Here is a 21,227-nt window from a genome sequence, read left to right as displayed (position 1 = left end):
TTGACCGGATCATCTTCAGTGCACGTGCTGGCCAACTCTCTCAAGCGTGCGTGGAACGTGTCCATCGACTCCCCCTCTCTCTGACGGGCCTGTTGCAATTTAAATCGTTCATAATGTGGATTTAGTTGAGGGTCAAAATGGGCATTGAGTGCCCTCACCGCCGCGTTGTAATCTGTGGGGGGGAGCCAGTGTTTGGTAGGTGCGCAAATAACTTGTATATCTCCTCCCCTGCGAAATGCAGTAGCAATGATCTCTTGACGACGCCATCCGTCTCTCTGGTGGCGATGAATTAGTTGTCCAGCCGGCCGACCCACATGTTCCACCTTGGGAATGCAGTGGCGGGATCAATTAGTTCGCTAAACTGTGGTAGCGCGCTAACTTGAGAGTGTATGGCCGCTGCTGGGGCTGCCGCTGCTGCTTGCTGTGGAACTGCTGCTGCCCCTGCTTGGTCTGTCATGGTTAGGCGTAGTGACACCGCCTACCTGCTTCCTGACGGCCTCTGAGATGTGTGACTTGATGCGCTTCCCCCCGTTTGTAGCCGCTGTTGCTTGTACTTGTTATCTGGCTTCTGATTGAATAGACCTCCTCTCCTTTTGGGCTTGCAAGTGTTTTTTTTTTTTCTCCTCTGTGTGGTCTCTGGCAGTTCTTTTGCATCACACTCTGCCAATGCTTATTGCCTTTGTGGGCTGGACTTTGCCAGTGCTTGTTGCCTGGTTACTTTTCTCTCTCTCCCCTCACGGACTTGGGCACTGCCGGGGGCCGCCAGGTGCTGCTGCCGTCTTTAATTGCTTTCCGCCTGCTTGTTTAAACAATCCGCTCTGCGCATGCGCGCTTCCCCCGACTCAGCGCAAGCCTCAGCGCGCTTCTCCGCACGGGCCTCAGCAAAGCGCTGCTCGGTGCGTCACCGCGGTGCTGCCAGGATACAGCGATCCACTTGCGCTGCACAGTCAGCGGTGGCGGTACCTTCATTTACCGGCGGGCGGTCCTCCACGCGACGATCCGCTCTCCGTTTTGCTTCATGCAGCGATATGCAAAGGAGGGCAGCTGGATTATTCACTTCGGCAGACGGGAGGATCAGCTGAGGAGGTGAGAGTTCCTTCGCGCTCACACCCTCGTCACCAGTGTTGGGGCCTAACAGTGGGACATGTAACTATGTAAAGCACTACAGACTCATGGATCACTGGTATGGATCGGAAGTCACGAGCGACTCCGGTCCGTTTATTTAAAGCCTTCTGGCCACACTTGGCCAGAAGGTGATACAATGTGTGTATAGTGTTCCGGGTTGGGGGTCTCCACTCTGCGAAGCGGCCAACGACTAGACCGCTACAGGTGGTAAACAAACAATGAGGCGTGCAACTACGCATACCTTATGACATGTATAGGTTGTACATGAGTCACAGGGAAGTGTAAATTAATTACATCCGTGTGTAAGCATAGTTTAACACATTGCATATCATGCTTGTTACACGTCTAATTCTAGTTCTGGAGCAGTCGAGCCAATGGTGAAAATTGCATGGGCACAGTGCCACCTACAGGCCATTCACTGATTGCATGCCTTCTAAGACGGGTCTGTTCTCAGGTCAGATGTGATTTTACGGTTTAGTGCCTCTGACTTCATCCACTCGCCAGTTTGGTTTCAGCTTCTTCGTGCGTGACACTAAAGTAGTAACTTTTTTTGACTAAATATGTGTTATGAATGTGTTCTTAGCTGGGACACACTAACAAACGTTACCTCTGGGGTAGTCACGGCCTACAAGAAATGCCTCTCACAATTTAGGCATATTCCTCTACAGTGGCCTAACGCAGGTTCCCTGCAGTGTGGTGTGGGGAGGCCCCACCCACCACCAGGGTTAGGGCGCCCACGTTTATCCCCTGACCAATGAATATCTGTGAGATATAGGAGACTCAGGTCAGGGAGGCCTCATCATTTTGCGTCACAGAGCCTCACAGACTTTAGAGCGAGCCCACCCATAGTGCAAACCTTTTTCAGCCTTCAAAAAATGTTCACCTCCATTGACTTCAATGCGATCACGCCTAGAGCCACTTACTTCAGCCCTTTTGAAGACTCCAGCTTAAGGAGGCATGTGTGGCAGCTGTTTCACAAGATTTCGGTGTGTGGAATTATGCTTTTGTGGAGGTTTTTGGGGCAGATGATGTGGTGCACTGACTTTTTTTTCCTACTTTACACTGAGTGAGGAGACACTTGAGAAGAGAAGGAGCATCTGAGCTGCACACTGTGAGCTCCACCTCCTTGTAACTCAGAGGACACTTTGCCAACAGATAAATCAAGTGGTTCCTGGACAGCGTTCTAGAATGTTTGGAAGCTTTCTTGGTGTCTCATTGGCCAGCAGCCTGTCTTTAATCTGTCATTTCTCTCTGTACCCTTTTCAAACTGCATCTGCACAGTCTGCTGATTCTTCCATCTTTCTTTGCCCCCTCAGGTGGACGCCGAGCAGTATTATGCAGAGTTGGAAGAAAAGTTGACAGATGAGTTCAATGCAGAGCGCAACAGAATCACTCTCAAGCGCCTCGACATTGCCTTTGTCACCTTCCAGGATGACCGGATGACCGCGGTGTGAGTGCCATTTTCTTGTTCCACCTCTGTGTTCCCAGCCTGCTTGGTCACAGCTGCCATTAATTTGCAAGATGAATGGCTGTGTACAGTAAGTAGACATCGCACACAGACTCCCAGTGCCTCTACGAAGCAGGATGAATTGCCGGGTACAGTAAGCAGGCATCACCCCATAGACTCCCAATGCCCCTACAAAGCAGGATGAATGGCCGGGTACAGTAAGCGAGGGCCACTCCATAGACTCCCAATTACTCTACAAAGCAAGATGAATGTCTAGAGACAGTAAGCAGGCGTGACCCCATAGACTCCAAATGCCTCTACAAAACAGGATGAATGGCTGTGTACAGTAAGTATGCATCACCACATAGACTGCCAATGTCTCTACCAATGATGATGAATGTCTGGGCCAGTAAGCAGCCGTCACTCAATAGCAGCCGCGGCCACTGCAGGTAAGAGCTGTGGAGCCAGGTGAGGGGAGATTTGTGAGACTGCCACAAGGGAAAATTAAATAATTTTCCCTCATGGCCGTCTCTCGAAATCCCCCCCCTCAACTGGGGTGATGACAGGTAGATTGACAGTCTGTTAGTTAGGTTTGATTTGCACGATGTATGGTGACGGACGCACCCACAGCAGGGGGGGCTACCCACATTATTCTACATATCATAATATTCACACTAATATAGATTATTTCCTTGCGGCTAGTGCACTTTGTGATAGGGTCCGTACTTGCCAAGTGTTGCCTCTCTGATCACTCCCCGATTCTACTGGTGTTGGATACGCCCCGCAGGTGCATTCCCCCATTCACCTGGAGGTTCCCCCCTACTCTCTACTGGACTCAGTTTTTAAAGAAGAACTGGCCGAAGCTATAGAGATATTTTTTGACAAGAATGTGGGCTTAGTCGATGACTATCAGATTGTTTGGGAATCCTTCAAAGTCTACATCAGGGGGATCACCATATCGAAGCATTCAGGGGTCCTCCGATCCATAAGCAACCCTCTAACTGATTTAGAGGGGAAGATTAAGGTTACTGAGCAGTGCCTCTTGTAAGGCAAGGACGATGCGGCAGATAGGGAGCTGGCAGAATTACTGGGAGAATACAATACTGCGGCGGATGACGAAATTAAACATCTGGGCAAATATGCCACAGCTAGATCATATGATGAAAGTGAGCGACCTGGAGCAACATTAGCACAGTTACTAAAAAAAAAGAAGGGAGGCTACACAAATGGTGTGCATAACGTCGGATGAGGGCACGTGCTTATCGTATGAAAAAGAGATAGCGGGCAGATTCCGGTAATATTATTCTGAGCTATATGCCGCAAGGGACGCAGCCTCAGAAGAAGATATCATTGACTATTTGGCACATATTAAGCTACCGTGGCTGACTAACACGCACATGGAATTCCTTATGAGGCCCACAGAGAGAGATGAAATAACGTTAGCCTTAGACAACATGCGGGCAGGGGGTGCTCCAGGTTCTGATGGCCTTACTGTTACGTTCTATAGGACATTTATTGATTTATTGCTCCCACAACTAGCTACGCTCTTTGATGAAATGTGCATCTCTGGCACTATGCCACCTTCTATGTCAGAAGCAGTGATTGTAGCTCTTCTTAAACCTGGTAAGTCCCCAGAGGAATGTGCCTCGTACCGTTCCCTGTCCCTGCTTAATGTGTACACTAAGCTGTTTGCTAAAATCCTCGCCAATCGACTAGTTCCACTTGTGCCGATTTTGGTAGCGCCAGAGCAGGCGGGGTTTGTCCCAGGAAGGAATTTAACATACAACATCTGCACTGTCTTTGGAGTCCTGCAGCACACCAGACCTGAACCACTGGCAGCGGCAGTCATCTTGGACATAGAGAAGGCATTCGACTCAGTTGAATGGCCGTTCATGTCACAGGTGCTGACTAGGATGGGAGTGGGACCTGTTTTCCTACAGCTCTCAGGCATTCTTTATAGTAAACCAACGGCCAGGATCAAAATAGGCAACATAGTCACAGACCCAATACATATCTCCAGGGGCATGCGGCAAGGCTGCCTGTTGTCGCCATTGCTTTATGCCTTAGTGGCAGAAGCATTGGCGTGTGCGCTGCGGGAATACCATCAAAACTGGGGTATATGCTTTCCACGCTACAAAATTATAGTTTCAACGTACGCGGATGATACACTCCTTTACGTTAGACACCCTGAATCCAATCTTTCGGCAGTACTTCGAGAGGTGGTGCGCTTCGGAGCATTGTCCGGCTTACACGTTAACTGGCCGAAATCTATTGTCTTCCCACTTACACCATGCACTCCTCAATTTGAACTGGATTACCCTCTCTTATGGACCACGGAAGCAGTACGTTATTTGGGCGTTAAAATACACACAGACTCAGATACAGTGTTTAGGGAAAGTTATGGGGTGACCTTTAGCAAACTTGAAGATGATGTTGAAAGATGGATTAAACTTCCATTATCCCCTTTGGGTAGAATATCCATTATGAAAATGATGGTTTTGCCACGTCTATTGTCTTCATTTACCAATATTCCCATGGTGATACCCCGGGCTTTCTTTGACCGCCTTACATCGCTGATGGTGAGACTGGCATGGGCAGGTAAACAACCGCGTATAATGTGGAAAATACTGGTTTTGCCATACGCTATAGGAGGTCTGGGTGCACCAGATTTTTATTTTTATTACAGAACGGCACAATCCGCATCCAGCTGACCAGAGAACATGTATTTTAGATTCTATCAATTCCACAACGCACGCCTGGCGCTATCTATTGCAACAGCAGACTGGAGTGATTCTTTACTCACCGAAAGCCCGATTGGAATGGTGCACGTGGCTAGCACCTTGCAGATACTGGATTCATATGCGCAACTTAACACTATGGGCGTACATATAGTCGGTGACCTGTTTGAGGAAGGGGTTTCCAAAAGATGGGACGATTTTCATACTGTTGAACCGGCACCTACCACATTGACATAATTTCAATTTTATAGAATGCGCGCTGAGTTGAGAGTCTTACTAGGGGATGGTTATTTTGAACCTCCGGAGCTACTGCCGTTGACATACATTATAAGCGCAGCCTCCCCAAAGTGTATAGTATCTAAACTTTATAAACAATGTCCTGTAGGGCGAATCATTATACAAAGGCCCGCTTGGCGTGGCAGCACAATTTGGCCATAGAAATAGATGATGCGATGTGGAAATATTGCTGTACTAGCACCAAGCGAGTCTCTCTTAATGGTAGACATCGGCTGATCCACTTTAAATATTTAAATCGGGTATATTACACCCCAGAGAGGCTGCATAGATACGGGTTAAGGGATAATGGGGCTTGCGACCGCTGTCATGGACAATTGGCCGACTTCCTCCGCCTCTCCTGGGCATGCCCTGGCATCACGGCTTACTGGGTATCTGTGTTCAAAGAATTAAGCCACATTACTAAGATAACGCTGGATCCTGACCCAACCCTGGCATTATTGGGCTACTCTAAATCACTACCAAAGGGGGTTAGGCGTTGGATTGATATGGGACTGCTGCTGGTCAAACGCAGGGTGGCAATTAATTGGTCTCGTGGTCCACTGCCCACGATCCAGCAGTGGAAAATAGACATGACATATTGCAGCAAGCAGACAGAACTCTTCAGCGACCTCCTCCCCCCACGCAACAGGTCTAAAAACATTTGGGAACTGTATAATAATTACCGACATACTACCTCAGACAACAGTGACGACCCTCCAGTTGACATCAGGCAGAACGAGGGATCGAGTTAAAGTCCAAAGCTCTTACACTTTGAATGTGTAGGTTTCAATCAGTTAGTAGTAATGTCCTAGAGGGTATGCCTGCCAATGGATCATATAAGTGGTGAGTGTGTTCTGATGTAGAGTTGTACTTATGGGGGTCTGTATTGGTTCTCTGTTCTGTTGGAAATTGGAATCATTAACCACTTGCTCACAAAGTGTATTAAGTGTACGTAATGCTGTGTCCCGCAGTTGAATGTTCTTAATAAATCAATAAAATAAAAATAAAAAACTATGGACTGTATGAATATGAACAGTGCTTAGTTTGCAAAAACAAAACTTAAATAATACAGGGTCCCAAAGTTTTTGTTTTTTTCGTTTTCAGAGTCCGCAAATGCTGGGGTTGCTGAGCACCTGGCCTGCCTATCCTTGATTCTACCACATTGCTCATTCATCCACTATCCTACACTTCTTGTCTCTTTAACTCTCGCTTGCAGGTTCTCCCCCCATCCCTTCTGTCTCTTTGTCACTGTTTTCATATCTTTCTCTTCCTCAACCTTTCTCTGGCTTTATCTGATTCAAAGTCTAATGATGAAAAAGAAGTCCCAAACCTCAGAAAAGAGAACCTACTCCTTTGACTAATAATATAGCATTATAGCACTTTCTTATTCTGGCCGCCCTATGATACAGTTCTAGGAATTCCATCATTTGAGTGAATGTTATTTGGAAGGATATAGTTGCATATAATAGTTAATTGGGAGTTGTTGCATATTTAGTTTACATGTAACAATAGGTAGGGGAAGACAAGGATCGATTGTGATCCAGTAGGGCATTAATTACCATTCACAAGAGAAGGGAATGGAAGGTCCGGCCACAGTCGTAGCCCCAGATATGAAGGCAACAAAAGGAGATGACTGGGCTGTTCCTTGAGGAAGGAAGGAGGAAAGGATCACTAGGGAAACAGGGTTAGTGCTCAATGGAGGACAACCCCTGAGTATCCAATTTGTTGGATATAATGGCCTCACACACCCTTGCGAGTGTCATGCTTCATCATCGGCAATGCTCCTCGTTGGGCAGGCGGTGCAATGCCCAACGGGCTCACCTCAAAGAGGGGCTCTTTATCGGAGATCTTTTGTCCAACTGCCTATGGGTGAAGTGGGGGTGAGGGGCCAGGACAGAGTAGATAGTGTGGGTGAGGATAAAATGTGGCCTAAGGTACCGGAAAGCAATTTTTATTCTGGTGGTCCTCTGCCACAAGTAAAATCAAGAATAGCCGGTGCTCATGGGGACTATGGTTTCCCGGAGTGAACCAGGGCTAGAGTGCAAATGGTGTGGTCAACATGTTTCTCGCTTCTAGTACATTGACTGCGATTCTTCAGGACCTAGTAAAAAACTACAATCTACAAAACATGACCTAATGGTTAGTATCAGTTTAAATACAGCACATAAGTTGTACTACCTGTATGACACTGCTCTTACCTAGAAAGGGAGGATAAAGGAGAACATTACCACAGGTAAGTAACATGTGACCCTTTAGTGACCGTGAACACACTGTGAAGAAGTGCCATACTAGTGCAGATAGTGACTAGTATGTGATTAAAAACAAGTTTAAAACTGGTAGCAGCAGTATTCATTTTAACAACTTCACACACCCATGGAATCGGTAATACTGTTACTCACCTAAGGGTTAGAGTTATAGGGTGTCAACAGTACCCGGTGGATCTGACATCAAGGGAGAAGCCATAAAGTTATAGGCTGGGAAGAAAAGGACAAGAGTGGGATGGTATTGAGATAAGTGGTAAACTCAAATGTTGGGCGCATGTGTATCCTGCTGCCTCGGTGCAGACGTTCTGTCTACGGGGTAGAACACCAAATGATGAAATATCGGCTACGTAGTATGTATTTAAGGCGCTACACGGCACTATGTGGGAGTAATCTAAATTTCCTCTATCCAGCCAGTAATGACCCGTTGATAGATGGTGGATTGGGCTGGGTTTGTGGACATGTTAGGTAGCTAACAATGGGGAGACGCTCCCTATGGGGTTGTATTATAAAAATATTGTCAAAATAGAGTAAAAATAGAAATAGAACCGAGTCATGGGACACTAATGCGCAGCAGTGATTACTGATCAAAAGCGGATATTAATTCCTGGTCGCTGTAAAAGCGCACAATTCAAAACTACTGTTTGTTCCTCCCAGGGCCGCTATGAGAATAACAGGAAAATAGATAGAAAATAGTCAGGCAATAGGACCCTGCAGCGCGGTAAAAAGGTTTTAGTCATAATGGGTTGGAAATCCCTGCTGGTGTAGAAGGCGGTACACTTACTTTCTACTGCTCGTGTCAGGGCCAGTCAAGCCTACCCATCTCACCGGGTCCGGATAGTGAAAAGCCGGTCGTGTCCCTCCTCCTTAAGTAGCACCCAAGGTGTGTTCCACAGGATCCCAAACAGGAAGTACGACCCGCCCGTAGATCATGGGGTTTCCCTCGCGAATCGGGCGGCCATGATGGAGTGGAGGGTAGTGTACAAAAAGTCAGTGAACATATTCAATGTTATGTCACTAAAATGGCGGTGTAGCTCAGTGATAAGTGGGAAGTGATGGGCCTTATTAAGTGTGGTATGCCAAGACATGTGTATTGACCATAAAAACTGTTATAAGACCAAGCCAGCGGGTGTACACTGAACTTTGCATAGTTCGCTAGGCGGATCAGGGATGTTTTGGCAGAGATGTGTTCACAGAGCACTCCACAGTATATCCTCATTCAATCCCTGGCTGTCGGTGGACAAACGATGTATCCACCTCTGTTCCTTAAGAAAAAGACTGTGCTTGGATTTGTCTGGGGAGGATTCAAGAACTAACCAGGACAGTGAGTCAGCCGTGTGGTTCTGTTCTAGATAGTGCCTGTACATCTTGGTGTTTGTTTTCTTACAACGGAAGTTGCTTCTATGTTCAGAGATGCGGATTTTCACAGGGCGGGAGGTCATGCCTACGTACTGCAGACCGCATGGGCATCTCAACAAGTAGATGCAGTTAGGAGTGTTGCAGTTAGTATGGCCACGCAGTTCCCAGCGGAAGGTGTCCGCCAGGAGGATAGTTTTGTATGTGCTGGTGAAAGGGCACACACTGCAGGAGCTGCACTGATAGTGCCCAAGTACAGGCGGTAATTGCCACAGGGTGGTTTGTTTAGGTGGCTCTGCCTTCCTCGGTCTGGTATGCACCAGAATATCCTTAATATTCCTTGACCTTTTGAAGGCAAATCTGGGCGGTGTAAGACTGAGATTGCCCGTATTCAGAATTTGCCAGTGTCTTTTGATTATCTTTTTGATTTGTTAGAAGTTGGCGAAAAGTTGGTGACACAAGTAAGGAGATCTGACTCCTGTGTCGTCCGGGCCTTGTATTCAAGTAGGGCCCCCCTATGGTTGTTTTGTGCACGTTTGCGTGCCCTAAAAATCTCCCTAGTGGGGTACCCTCTATCCCTCAGGTTTCTGGATAGTAAGGAAGACTCGGTTTTGTAATCTGACAGGTGGGAGCAGTTGCGCCTGACCCGCAGAAATTGTCTGAAAGGCAGATTCAGTCTCAAGGCCTTGGGGTGGTGGCTGGTAAAGTAGAGCAAACTGTTGCGATCTGTTGGTTTGTGATACATAGTAGTATCGATTTTACCCCCCTCCCCCAGTCTGACGGTGAGATCCAAGAAGGCAATTTTGGATGCAGACGCCGTTATGGTGAAGTGGAGGTATTCGTTACTAACCATTAGGTCATGTTTTGTAGATTGTAGTTTTTTACTAGGTCCTGAAGAATCGCAGTCAATGTACTAGAAGCGAGAAACATGTTGACCACACCATTTGCACTCTAGCCCTGGTTCACTCCGGGAAACCATAGTCCCCATGAGCACCGGCTATTCTTGATTTTACTTGTGGCAGAGGACCACCAGAATAAAAATTGCTTTCCGGTACCTTAGGCCACATTTTATCCTCACCCACACTATCTACTCTGTCCTGGCCCCTCACCCCCACTTCACCCATAGGCAGTTGGACAAAAGATCTCCGATAAAGAGCCCCTCTTTGAGGTGAGCCCGTTGGGCATTGCACCGCCTGCCCAACGAGGAGCATTGCCGATGATGAAGCATGACACTAGCAAGGGTGTGTGAGGCCATTATATCCAACAAATTGGATACTCCGGGGTTGTCCTCCATTGAGCACTAACCCTGTTTCCCTAGTGATCCTTTCCTCCTTCCTTCCTCAAGGAACAGCCCAGTCATCTCCTTTTGTTGCCTTCATATTTAGTTTACAGACAGTTGTTGTAGGTTATTGTGACAGTAAAATGAGTTTGCTCCAAGTATGTTTTTAGTGTCTTGTGTATGGATGACTGTATAAAATATCTTTTCCATTTTTTTCTTTTGAGTTGGGTGTTCCATTCCAGAGCCAATACAGATTTATTACTAGATCTGCTCCACAATCCAGGCAGGTAGCTGTGATCCTGTGTGCATGATAGCGCAGTAAGCTTATACTGGTTTTATCCAAGTGGTTGTATGATGTATGTTGGTGCGATGCAAGACATCAGTTTTAGTTTGAATCACTGACAGAATATCGACTACAGAAATATCGGGGACAAAAATATCTTAGGCATAATATCGATGTCCACAATATCGAAGTCCTATCTACATTGTGGTAAGTACAAAAATGTCGAGAAAAAGAATATAGTTGACAAAAATATCGTTGTTAAAAAATATCGTTTTTTAAAAATGATTAAAAAATAATGTAAAATAAAGTAAATAATACATATAATTAAAAGAAACATAGTTACAAATATTTTAAAATGTTTAAAATTATAACAAATACATATAATGTAAAAATAAATTAAACATACGTATACAATATAATATATACTTAATATTTATAAATAATTATTTTAATAGCTTATAAATTGTTAAAAAATATTTTATAAATTTTAAATACATATATACACATACAACTTTAATATAAATAAAAATATAAAAAATATAAATTTAACAAATAAAAAATTACAATATTTTTTATCTTTTTAAAATAAATTATACACTACATTAACTAAACAGTAGATAAAATATTGGATGGCGGAGGGGATAACATTACTATTCCCACTCCAGAGAGTGTAATCGTAGGGAAAGTGTTGAATAGCGTACAGGTAAAAATTACTATTCCCACTCCAGAGAGTGCAACAGTAGGGAAAATGTTGGATAGAGTATGGGTAAAAATTACTATTCCCACTCCAGAGAGTGTAACAGTAGGGAAGTGTTGAACAGCGAAGGAGTAAAAATTACTATTCCCACTCCAGTGAGTGCAACACTAGGGAAAGTGTTGGATAGCGTAGGGGTAAAAATTACTATTCCCACTCCAGAGAGTGTAACTTTAGGGAAAGTGTTGGATAGCAGAGGGTTAAAATTAACATGCTTATCAATTAATTTTTTGTTAAATTAAATAACCAATTAATTAATTAACAATAAATTAATTATGAATACCAATAAATTAAAATTAATAATTAGTTTAATAAAATTAAATTACCACCCTATTCCCCTATAAACCCACAACCCGCTCCTAAAATAAATGAACACAATATAATTATCAATTAATAAAAATTAATTACCAATTAATAATTAATTAGCAATACATTAATTATCAATACCAAAAATAAAAATTACTAATTACTTTATTATAATTTAAATTACTTCCCACCCTATTCCAACATAAACCCCGGAACTAACACGCTAAATTTAATTAAAAATATTTAATAATTTCTAAAAATTATTTAATTTACTATAATTAAATTACTTCCCACCCTATTCCCCTATAAACCCACAACCCGCTACAAACTAAAATGCAAAATTTACTTTATAAAAAAAATCACTAACTTCTAAAAATGTAATACATATGTTTTTTTATAATACAATACTTAACAAAAAATATAGAACACATACATATAAAATACATACTAAAATACATAACACTGATATAAACATCAATATTATTAACAACGATATTTTTGCAAACGATATTACTGACTTCGATATTAACAAAAACAATATTTCTTACCTTCAGGTCGATATTCTGGTCACCGATATTCTTGATGTCGATATTCTGTCCCTTCGATATTTCCAACTTGATATTTCTGTAGTTCGAAATAAAAATCTCAATATTATGTCAGTGCACCTTTGGTGTGCCAGTGCTTTGACAACTATACGGCTTTGGTGCTGTGTTTTGTGTATTCGGCTTAGTGTGTCCAAGTGCAAAAGGCTAGTAACAGGCATGATAAATTAGCTCACCAGCAATGATAAAGTGAGATGTTTATTTTAGCACTCTTTCTCCTCTTGAATGTAGGATTATAAAGGACTACTGCCGTACCCGCTGCCGCAGAAACCCCCAGCACTCTTCTGTGACCACTGTGATAAAAGCGCACACTTGGGCGGTCCAGTATGCACCTGCACCAAACGATATAATCTGGTAAGTGCATGCAGATCCTTAGTACTTGTGTTAATACTACATTCATTCTAATCATTGAGTTCTTTTGCCTCATGGACAAAACCACATCAACAACCTTCACCTCTCAAACACAGACAAATGTGTTAATCATGTGCCAGACACATATTTAAAAAGAAATGATCATGCGTTACTTACTTTCCAGAGGTCTAATAAGGCAGTCCTTTAAGATATTGACCATTTTTAATCTCTTGGGATGGTCGGTCCAGCTTTCCCTTGTTCTGGGCATTCTATTTCCAAGGACAGTAATCTGCTATGTAGCTATATTTGTTGCATGCACAGGTAATGTTTAGGCTTTCCATCTTTCCACTCAACATCTACGTCTAATCCCAGAGTCAACTTTGAAAAAAAAAATCTGTCGGTGGTTGGCGTTGTCGACACGTGGCATGCCTTTAATCCCACCGCACGACAATACACATACCACTGGGAAGCCTATGGGAGCCTTTTGTGCATAGATTATATACTCAACCTACCTCAACAACTTTCCTACATTGGTGATGTTCACCATCTTGCCAGAGGCATCTTTAACCACTCCCCAATGTGCGCAACCTACGGATTTGCGGATCGCAGACATAGGCAAAGGGTGGTACTTAGTCCCTGGTATCTCAGGATACCCTGCATCCAGACGAGCCTTCATAAGACCACAAAGCAAAACTTCTATGAAAATGAGGGTTCAGTGTCCCCCGTACAAACTTTGTGGTAAGCATATAAAATGATCATCAGAGGTCAGGGCATGGCATTGATTGTGGGGCATAAAAAGGAAAAGAAAAGCCCGGCAGGAAACACTTGAAAGGGAGATCCAGGAGTTGTAATCCCAACTCACTGCTGATGACAAGGGAAACTTACAACATAACTTATCCTTGATGCAAAAGGAGTACAGAGATGTTGCAACAGAGGCTGCTAGGGATCACCATCGCACAACTCTGTACCACCTCTATGAGGTGAGTGACAGGGCTGGGAGGCTTTTGGCTTGGCTGGATAGAAAGGAAGCGGAGTCTCGGTGGGTGTTCGAGATCTTAAATGAAAGAAGCGAACGTGTTAAGGACAGACAAGGTGTGGCCCATGTCGTCGTTGCCTATTACGCTCACCTATATTCCCCAGCACTTACAGGTATGGCTGAGAAATCTCGCAAGTTCCTATCTGATATCTAGATACCAGGTTTCTGATGGAAAGCGAAGTGACGCAAGGCATCCATAACTTAGTCGTGGGCACTAACGGCCTTCCTATAGAGCTCTATAAACTTACAGCGACAAAAATTTCGCCTTTTTTCCTGTCGATGTTCTTTGAGTGCTGCAAATCCTGTGCACTGCCCATAGATCAGAGATTAGCTAGTTTAGTTTTTGTTCATAAGGATGGTAAAACGCTGGAATGCCTATATCATTGTTAAATGCTGAAGTGAAAATCCTGGTGAAGTTTTAGCTTCACAATTGGTTAGGGTGATTCGATCTCTGGTCCACCCGGATCAATCCGGCTTCATGCAGGAAAGGCGTACCGCGCTCAATCTGCAATAGCTGCATGGAGTCCTGGGCCGTGGTATGACAAGAATCAGAGAAGATGCCCGTGTGTTGTCTGTTGACGCACAGATGGCCTTTGACATTGTGGAGTGACCCTTTATGTATGCACTTTTGGAGAAATTTGGGTTCAGCCTCCGCTTCATCTCCTGGATGCGGCTCTTATATTCAGATTCCCCTTGCTCAGGTAGTGGTAAATGGGGGTGCATCTGCACTGTTTGACCTCCAGTGAGGTACAAGACAGGGCTGTCATCTTTCCCTCTTGCTTTTGCTCGTCTTGGACCAGCTCGTGGTCTGGATTAGAAGCGATTTCCTGATCAGGGGACTGGAATGGACTGCAGACTGGGAGGATAGGATCTCCCTTCATGAAGACGATATCCTGCTCTTTATTGCCGACCCAACCTTTACTCTTGACATGTTAATGCACATATTGCACATATTCACATTGCTTAGTCACTACTCTGGTTACACTATCAACTGGAACAAGTCTTTGATCTATAACAGTGGTTCCCAAACTTTTGACTCCTGGGGACACCCACGGAATCACTACTGGAAGCTGGGGACCCCCAAACAATTTGTACAATTTAAATTTTAAAACATTAAAACAGTAATTCACAAAAATACACAAACAAGCACACACCAAACAAATACTTGCATTACTAAAGCTATTAATATTTTATATTGAAACATATGCAAAAATCAAAACATTTTAATGGGAAGGATGGTGCTGCATCTCGGCGACCTAACTTTTCAATGTTTGGTTTTATTTCGAAAAGTTGAATCCTCAGGTCAGATTCTACATTTACCAAGCGATTTCTGTACCTATTTTTTAGGTACATAAGATTTGAGAAAGCCTTTTCACATAAATATGTTGTGGGGCCGTTTACTTGCTCACTCATCAAAGCACCTAACAATCCACAAAATCATACTAAAACATACACATCAAATAGGCAAGGGTGTTTTCACTGCTGTTGCAGACTGTGCTGCACCCGTTACGTGAGAGAGGCAGCTTCACTGATAATTCTTAAGCTTTACTTGTTCTGTGACTGTAGGAAGTTTGTACTGATATACTGTTATAAAGGTTTTCTGTCACAGAGTAAAGCTTCCACTGCTGTTACCATGCTGTGCCTGTTCTGCAAAGGAGGGAAGCTTGCACTCATGCCCTTGCCGTATCCGTTCTATGAGGAATGGAAGCCTGCAATGGTGATGCTGAGCTGTGCCTGTTATGTGAGGGATGGTGTGGTATACTTCTATGAACCTGGGAAACTTGTCAACTGATGCCCCTTGTGTAGCTGTTCTGCGAAAGAGGAAAGCTTGCACTGCTAATGCCACTATGTGTTTGTTTTGTGAGTGATATTTGCACTGTTGATGATGTGCTGTACCTATTCTTTGAGGGAGAGAAGCTTGCCCTGAAACTACCCCTCATGTTTCAGAAGCATTAATCACACCCACTATTGTGTACCTGTCCATTGGTTCCATTGGAGTGCATCTGGTTGTGGGTTCTAATCATGATCGTGAGCATCCACTTGATACCCCGTCTTATTTGAACATTTGCAGGAAGGGCTGCCCCCTTCCTCAGAGAAACATTATAAACATTCCTGTGGATTTGAGATTTTGGAAGGGCCAGGAAACGGTAACAGTTTGCATAAAACACTGTATGCTTTTTCCTCTCTACCCCCAAGTGAGGTCCGCTCCTGGGCTTGGGCTATTAAAAGCCTTGCACTCACTGCCCACACTGGACCTGGTTTGCAGATATTAGGTATAGGTTTGTGCTAGCCTGTTTTGCTTGGCCTCTCTAGTATTTCTGCACCTGCCTTAGACACTGCACTGCCTCTGGTTGACCCCTTTCCCAATTCCTGTCCTCCCCTAACTTTCTTCATGTCGTTCTACACCTCCATAACCTTGCCCAATACCAGTCCCTTGCTTCCTCACTGTACCATTCTCTTCCCAGTACTGCTACACACATACATCACTAGAGTACTTTATGATTAGTAATCCTAATAACTTATTTTCAAAAGAGCTCCCATGCCACACTCTTGCAAAGCACTGGAAATAACAGATGTAACTACTGCTCAATATAACAGTTCTCCACTTACCATTCTTCTGGAGGGTGGCAGGTAAAGCCTTCTTTCCGATTAATTTAAGCTCACAATTTCAAGGTCACACCAAATGTCAGAGGAAAGACAACGCAGTATTTCGTCAGTCTCTTCCCTTTTCTACTCAGTTTCTGATGCTCTGGCCTACCCCTTCGTGCCGCATCCCAGTCACCTGCTTTTCTTCTAACCTCCTATGCTTCTATTACCTGCACCTCAAGATCTATGGGTATTTTTTTCATTTCTCTTGCCAACTTTTTACCTCTCTACCCCTAGTATTAACCCTGCTGCCCAACATTGCATCTTCATTGTGCCGGTACACTGCTGACATAAACCCTCTCATTCCTGCCCATCCCAGCGCTGTCTTATGTGATCAAAGTCGGCTCCGTCCTTCATGGCCGCCCATAAATTCCCCTGGACATTTTCTTCTGTTGTTCACCACAACCCAATTACAAACTGCCCCCAGCCCAATGTGCTTTCACCTCACCCCATCTTTTCCGTCACCATATTCTCTTCCCCAGGTTCGCTATTTAACACCCTACTTACATTTTGTTTTTGCCAATTACCAATAATGTGGCACCCTTAACATAAGGTCTAGTATTCAGTGTCTTATTACACCTGGAAGCCGCTTGATGTCAGGTCACCTCTGCCACCCCCAGCAGCTGATAAGTGACGGGCGTGGACTCTCTAAAAGCACTGCTTTCCTAGCTTTCCTTTTGTGACACTAGTTAAGAAAAAGCTCCGTTAAAAAAAAAACACACATTCACACATATGAAAATGTCACACAAATGCAATCTGAAACATTGGCAGCAATGTTACATGAGGCGCTGATTACATAAAAAGGAAACACGTTATGCCCGTGCATTTACTGTAAAAGGGTGCACTTATAAAACACTTGCATGCAGTTCCAGAGGGAGAAGAGCCCTCCTGCCAATTCGAGGTCCTCGAATGCTCTTCAGCCTCAAAATAAGAGGCACAGCTGTACTTTGCTTTCAAGGCAAAATGGGACATATGATAGCAAAATGCCCTGGAGCTGGCCGCAACCACAAGAGGAAACACACGCACTGCCGTGCGAGCGTGACGTCGGGTGACGGGCAGAATCAAATAATATAATTTATTTATTTATTTATTTATTTATTTTATTTATATATTTATAGAGCGCGACAGCTACTTCCGACGGAAGTGTCCCGGCGCTAGCGTCCTACAGGTGAAAGGGATAGAGCAGGAAGAGGATAGCAACGATCTCTAAGGCATTCTGAACAACCAAGTCTTGAGGGCCTTTCTGAATGGCAGTTCCCTGTCAAGCTGTCTGAGATCATTGGGTAGGGTGTTCCATAACATTGTAGTTTTCACTGAGAAAGCACGCCCACCTGTCCTAGCCTTTCTAAACCTCGGAGTGATTAAAAGATTTTGGTTGCAGGATCTGAGAGTTCTTGAGGGAAGATATTTCTGAAGTCTCTGTCTCAGGTAGCAGGGTCCAACCCCTCTCGTTGCTTTGTGAGCCAAAACAAGGGCCTTAAACTGCACTCTTTTCCTTACCGGCAGCCAGTGCAGGCTTTGCAGATGAGGCGAGATATGATACCGTAAAGGCACATTCCTCAACAGCCTGGCTGCAGCGTTTTGGATACGCTGCAGTCTACCCATCAAGTAATCCGGAAGGCCAATATACAAACTGTTGGCGTAGTCGAGTTGGGAAGTGATAAGGGCATGCACCACTGCCTTCCTACAGTTCATAGGAAGGAAGCGTAGGAATCTTCTAAGTGTCTTCAATCTCCAAAAGCATTGGGAGGAGATATGCATGACTTGAGCCTTGCCAGACAGTTGCGAGTCAAACCTGACCCCTAGATTCCTAGCCGCCGTTACCGGTGTTGGGGGCGGGTTCAGTTCTGCTGGCCACCACAGCTCCGTCCGGGGAGGAGAAGATTGGTTGAAAAATAGTACCTCCGTCTTATCAGCATTTAGCTTAAGACAATTTTCAGTCATCCAGGAGGAGATGTTTAATAGGCATTGCTTAAAGTTGATAAAAGCTACGTCACTATTTTCCTTAAAGGAGAAGATCAGCTGCGTGTCGTCTGCATACGAGACAACTCGTACCCCCCATTTCTCAATGATGTCAGCAAGGGGTGCGAGATAGACATTGAAGAGCGGCAGTTCATCGCGAATCCCTCATCACCTCTGATATTTTGTGATCTGGGCAGTGGAGCTTGTAGATCCGTCCAGAGACAACAAAGTTGCTTTTCATTCTTTTGTGTGCATGCCTCTGGACATCAAGGAGAGTCGGATACTGTGTCAGAGGGATTGATTGGCAGCTCTGCAATCTGAAAGGGACAACAACTACACGGAGCAAGTTTTATTTCTTGAGAATCTCTTGGCCTTTCCATGTGCTGCATCAGCACCGAGAAGCAATTCAGCATGTAGTGTGGTCTATAGAAGGCCTAAACATAGCAAAACACTCTGCCATCCTATTGAATCTAATGCATAGCCCCATTGGTCCTATAAATCAGCAGGATTGCTTCATTGTTTGAGTGGGGTACTCAAGGTTATTTTCTTTCCCTAGTTACCCATTTAACAGATTTACAGTGGACCGAGGGATACATGACCACTGGTCAAATAGTAAACTGTTCAAAATTGTTCAGTGGTTCCCAGGTTATGATTACAATAATATAACAGCACAGCGGGCCCCTGGCAAATGTGCATATTGAGTGGGATAGGGAAAAACAAAACAAAAACAATAACCTAACAACCCACCTCCTTCAATGCTCAAAATAAGTCAAATATTCAATTATTCAAAATCTTCCTTTTAGTGGCAAAACAATGTTTTATTCAAATATAAACATACCCTTGCGCTGCCATGTCCCCTAAGAACACCAAACACACTAAATTTCCATACACACCATTCATACTACTATTAAAAAAACATTGTTTTGAATGGACCGGTTCCGGCGATGTGAGGGTAGGTCCACAGTACGGAAACCACTGCAAACAAGGGCACTCCATCATGTGTGTCCTTGATCAGCCGGCAACTGCTGAGGCATAACTCTTTTAAAGACTAGATTGTCCTCTATACCTGTGGGTAAATGTTTTTCCCGCGGTCTCTTCATGTGATAGGTAGGTGTTTCCACCTGATCACAGTGTGTAGATAGTTTTCACCATGGTCCTGAAGAATTGCCACTGATCCCCCTGACAATTAGGCATGAAACATGTTGACCTCGATAGCAAGAGTAGGGCGCAAACATTTTTGATCCACGATGGTCATATAGCTGCCATACACTCTCTATTTATTAATCAGGTAGGGAGCCCAACATGGAAAAGGGTTTCGCACTGGACTTCCTGACCTGTTTTAACCTCTGCACTCACTAGCACATCACATCTACACTTTATAGGCCCCTCACCCCCACAACACCATACGGCATGGAACAAAAGATCTCCGCCAAAGAGCCCCTCGTTGGGTATTGCAGCGCCGACCCGACGAGGAGCAGGCCCAATGATGAAGCATGACACCTGCTGGCTGGGTGTGTGAGGGCCCTAGTTCCAAAGGAAACAATTTTCCTGCAGTATAACATCAGCGGGATTACCTGTATTCATAGTGGCTCTTGTACATAGCACTTTTTTCCCCTTCTGTTCTATGACCCATTTCAGGAATAACGTACCTTCTTTTGTTACAGACTATTTGGGGCACGTACGTTGGACCTGCTAAGCCCTGAGAACTCCCCCTTTTTTGATATATTGAATACACTGTGCTCAACATATTTCACAGGAAGACGAAAATACATATCTTTAATTCCTACATAAATAATTAGAAAGCATAGTTACATATAGTACATCAGATTCCTTTATAACAGGGGTTCATAGTACAAGTATGTTTTTTTCTCCTGGTTATAAAACCTGTGTGTCAAGCCATTTAAATTTATCAAACACTTCTTCTTGGGTCATGCACAAATGTTTGCAGGTGCCAATGTTTTAATAGTAGTATGAATGGGGGGCATATGAAACTATATATGTAAAATTGTGTTGTGAAATGCAGTCGATACAGACACAGAAAAACATCGCAGCCCGCTCTACTTGTTACTCCCCAGTGCATCTGTTTCTTCCCCTACTCATCCTACACACCTTTTAAAACCTCCTCGCCCATTAGGCTTCTCTGTCGCTCCCCTCTCACCACCCTGTTGATAAACGCTTAGCAGTGACATTGACTTGCTTCGCCACCCCTCAATTTCCTTTTTTTCTTTTTTTTTAATGTAACTTTTTAGGAGGACCCAGCATCCTCAATTTGCTACTTGGCCACTCCTTTCTCAAAAAGCACTTTCACACACATTTTATATATATATATATTTTTTATAATTTACCGCTCTATGATTGGCATTCTCCACCTTGGAGCTAAAAATGAAAAGTAAAAAATGACAATCACAATGTCATGGCACATACGTGTGCATGCGTGGAGATGCACGTGCGAGTATACAATATTGCCCTATCAGCTGTAACATTTTATTTTGCCAACGCTGATCACCATTGACAAAAAGAATTGACACCAAGGCTAAAAGGGGAAACCCGTTGCCTTTGCTAATGCTTGTTGAAACATCAGCTGCTTCTGTTGCAAAAAGGAAGAAAAAGGTTGAGCCACGCACCTCTCAGTTGTTAAACAAGTATACACAGCTACTGAACATATAATAAACGTAACCATTGTTGTATGACGCTAATCCTGCCCCAGGTTGGTATATTGGGGCTCTAAAATACAACCTACAGATGAAATAAAATGTGATTATAGCACACAACTACTTAAAGAGATGAAAGCAACCACAATAAATG

At 44.0% G+C, this 21,227-nt stretch overlaps 1 protein-coding gene across 2 annotated transcripts in view; it reads left to right on the top strand.

The window, feature by feature from the left end:
• TMEM63C (transmembrane protein 63C) overlaps positions 1-21,227 on the top strand; it is a 537,448-nt gene that overhangs the window by 455,426 nt on the left and 60,795 nt on the right. For both annotated transcript variants that reach the window (XM_085626682.1, XM_085626681.1), the window contains 2 exons: positions 2,442-2,575; positions 12,659-12,781. In XM_085626682.1, the coding sequence (XP_085482808.1) occupies positions 2,442-2,575; positions 12,659-12,781 (257 nt within the window). The remainder of the gene's footprint in view (positions 1-2,441; positions 2,576-12,658; positions 12,782-21,227) is intronic.

Source organism: Triturus cristatus, chromosome 9, assembly GCF_964204655.1.
Source record: "Triturus cristatus chromosome 9, aTriCri1.1, whole genome shotgun sequence".
Taxonomy (NCBI): Eukaryota; Metazoa; Chordata; class Amphibia; order Caudata; family Salamandridae; genus Triturus; species Triturus cristatus.
This window is presented reverse-complemented; position numbering and strand designations above follow the sequence as displayed.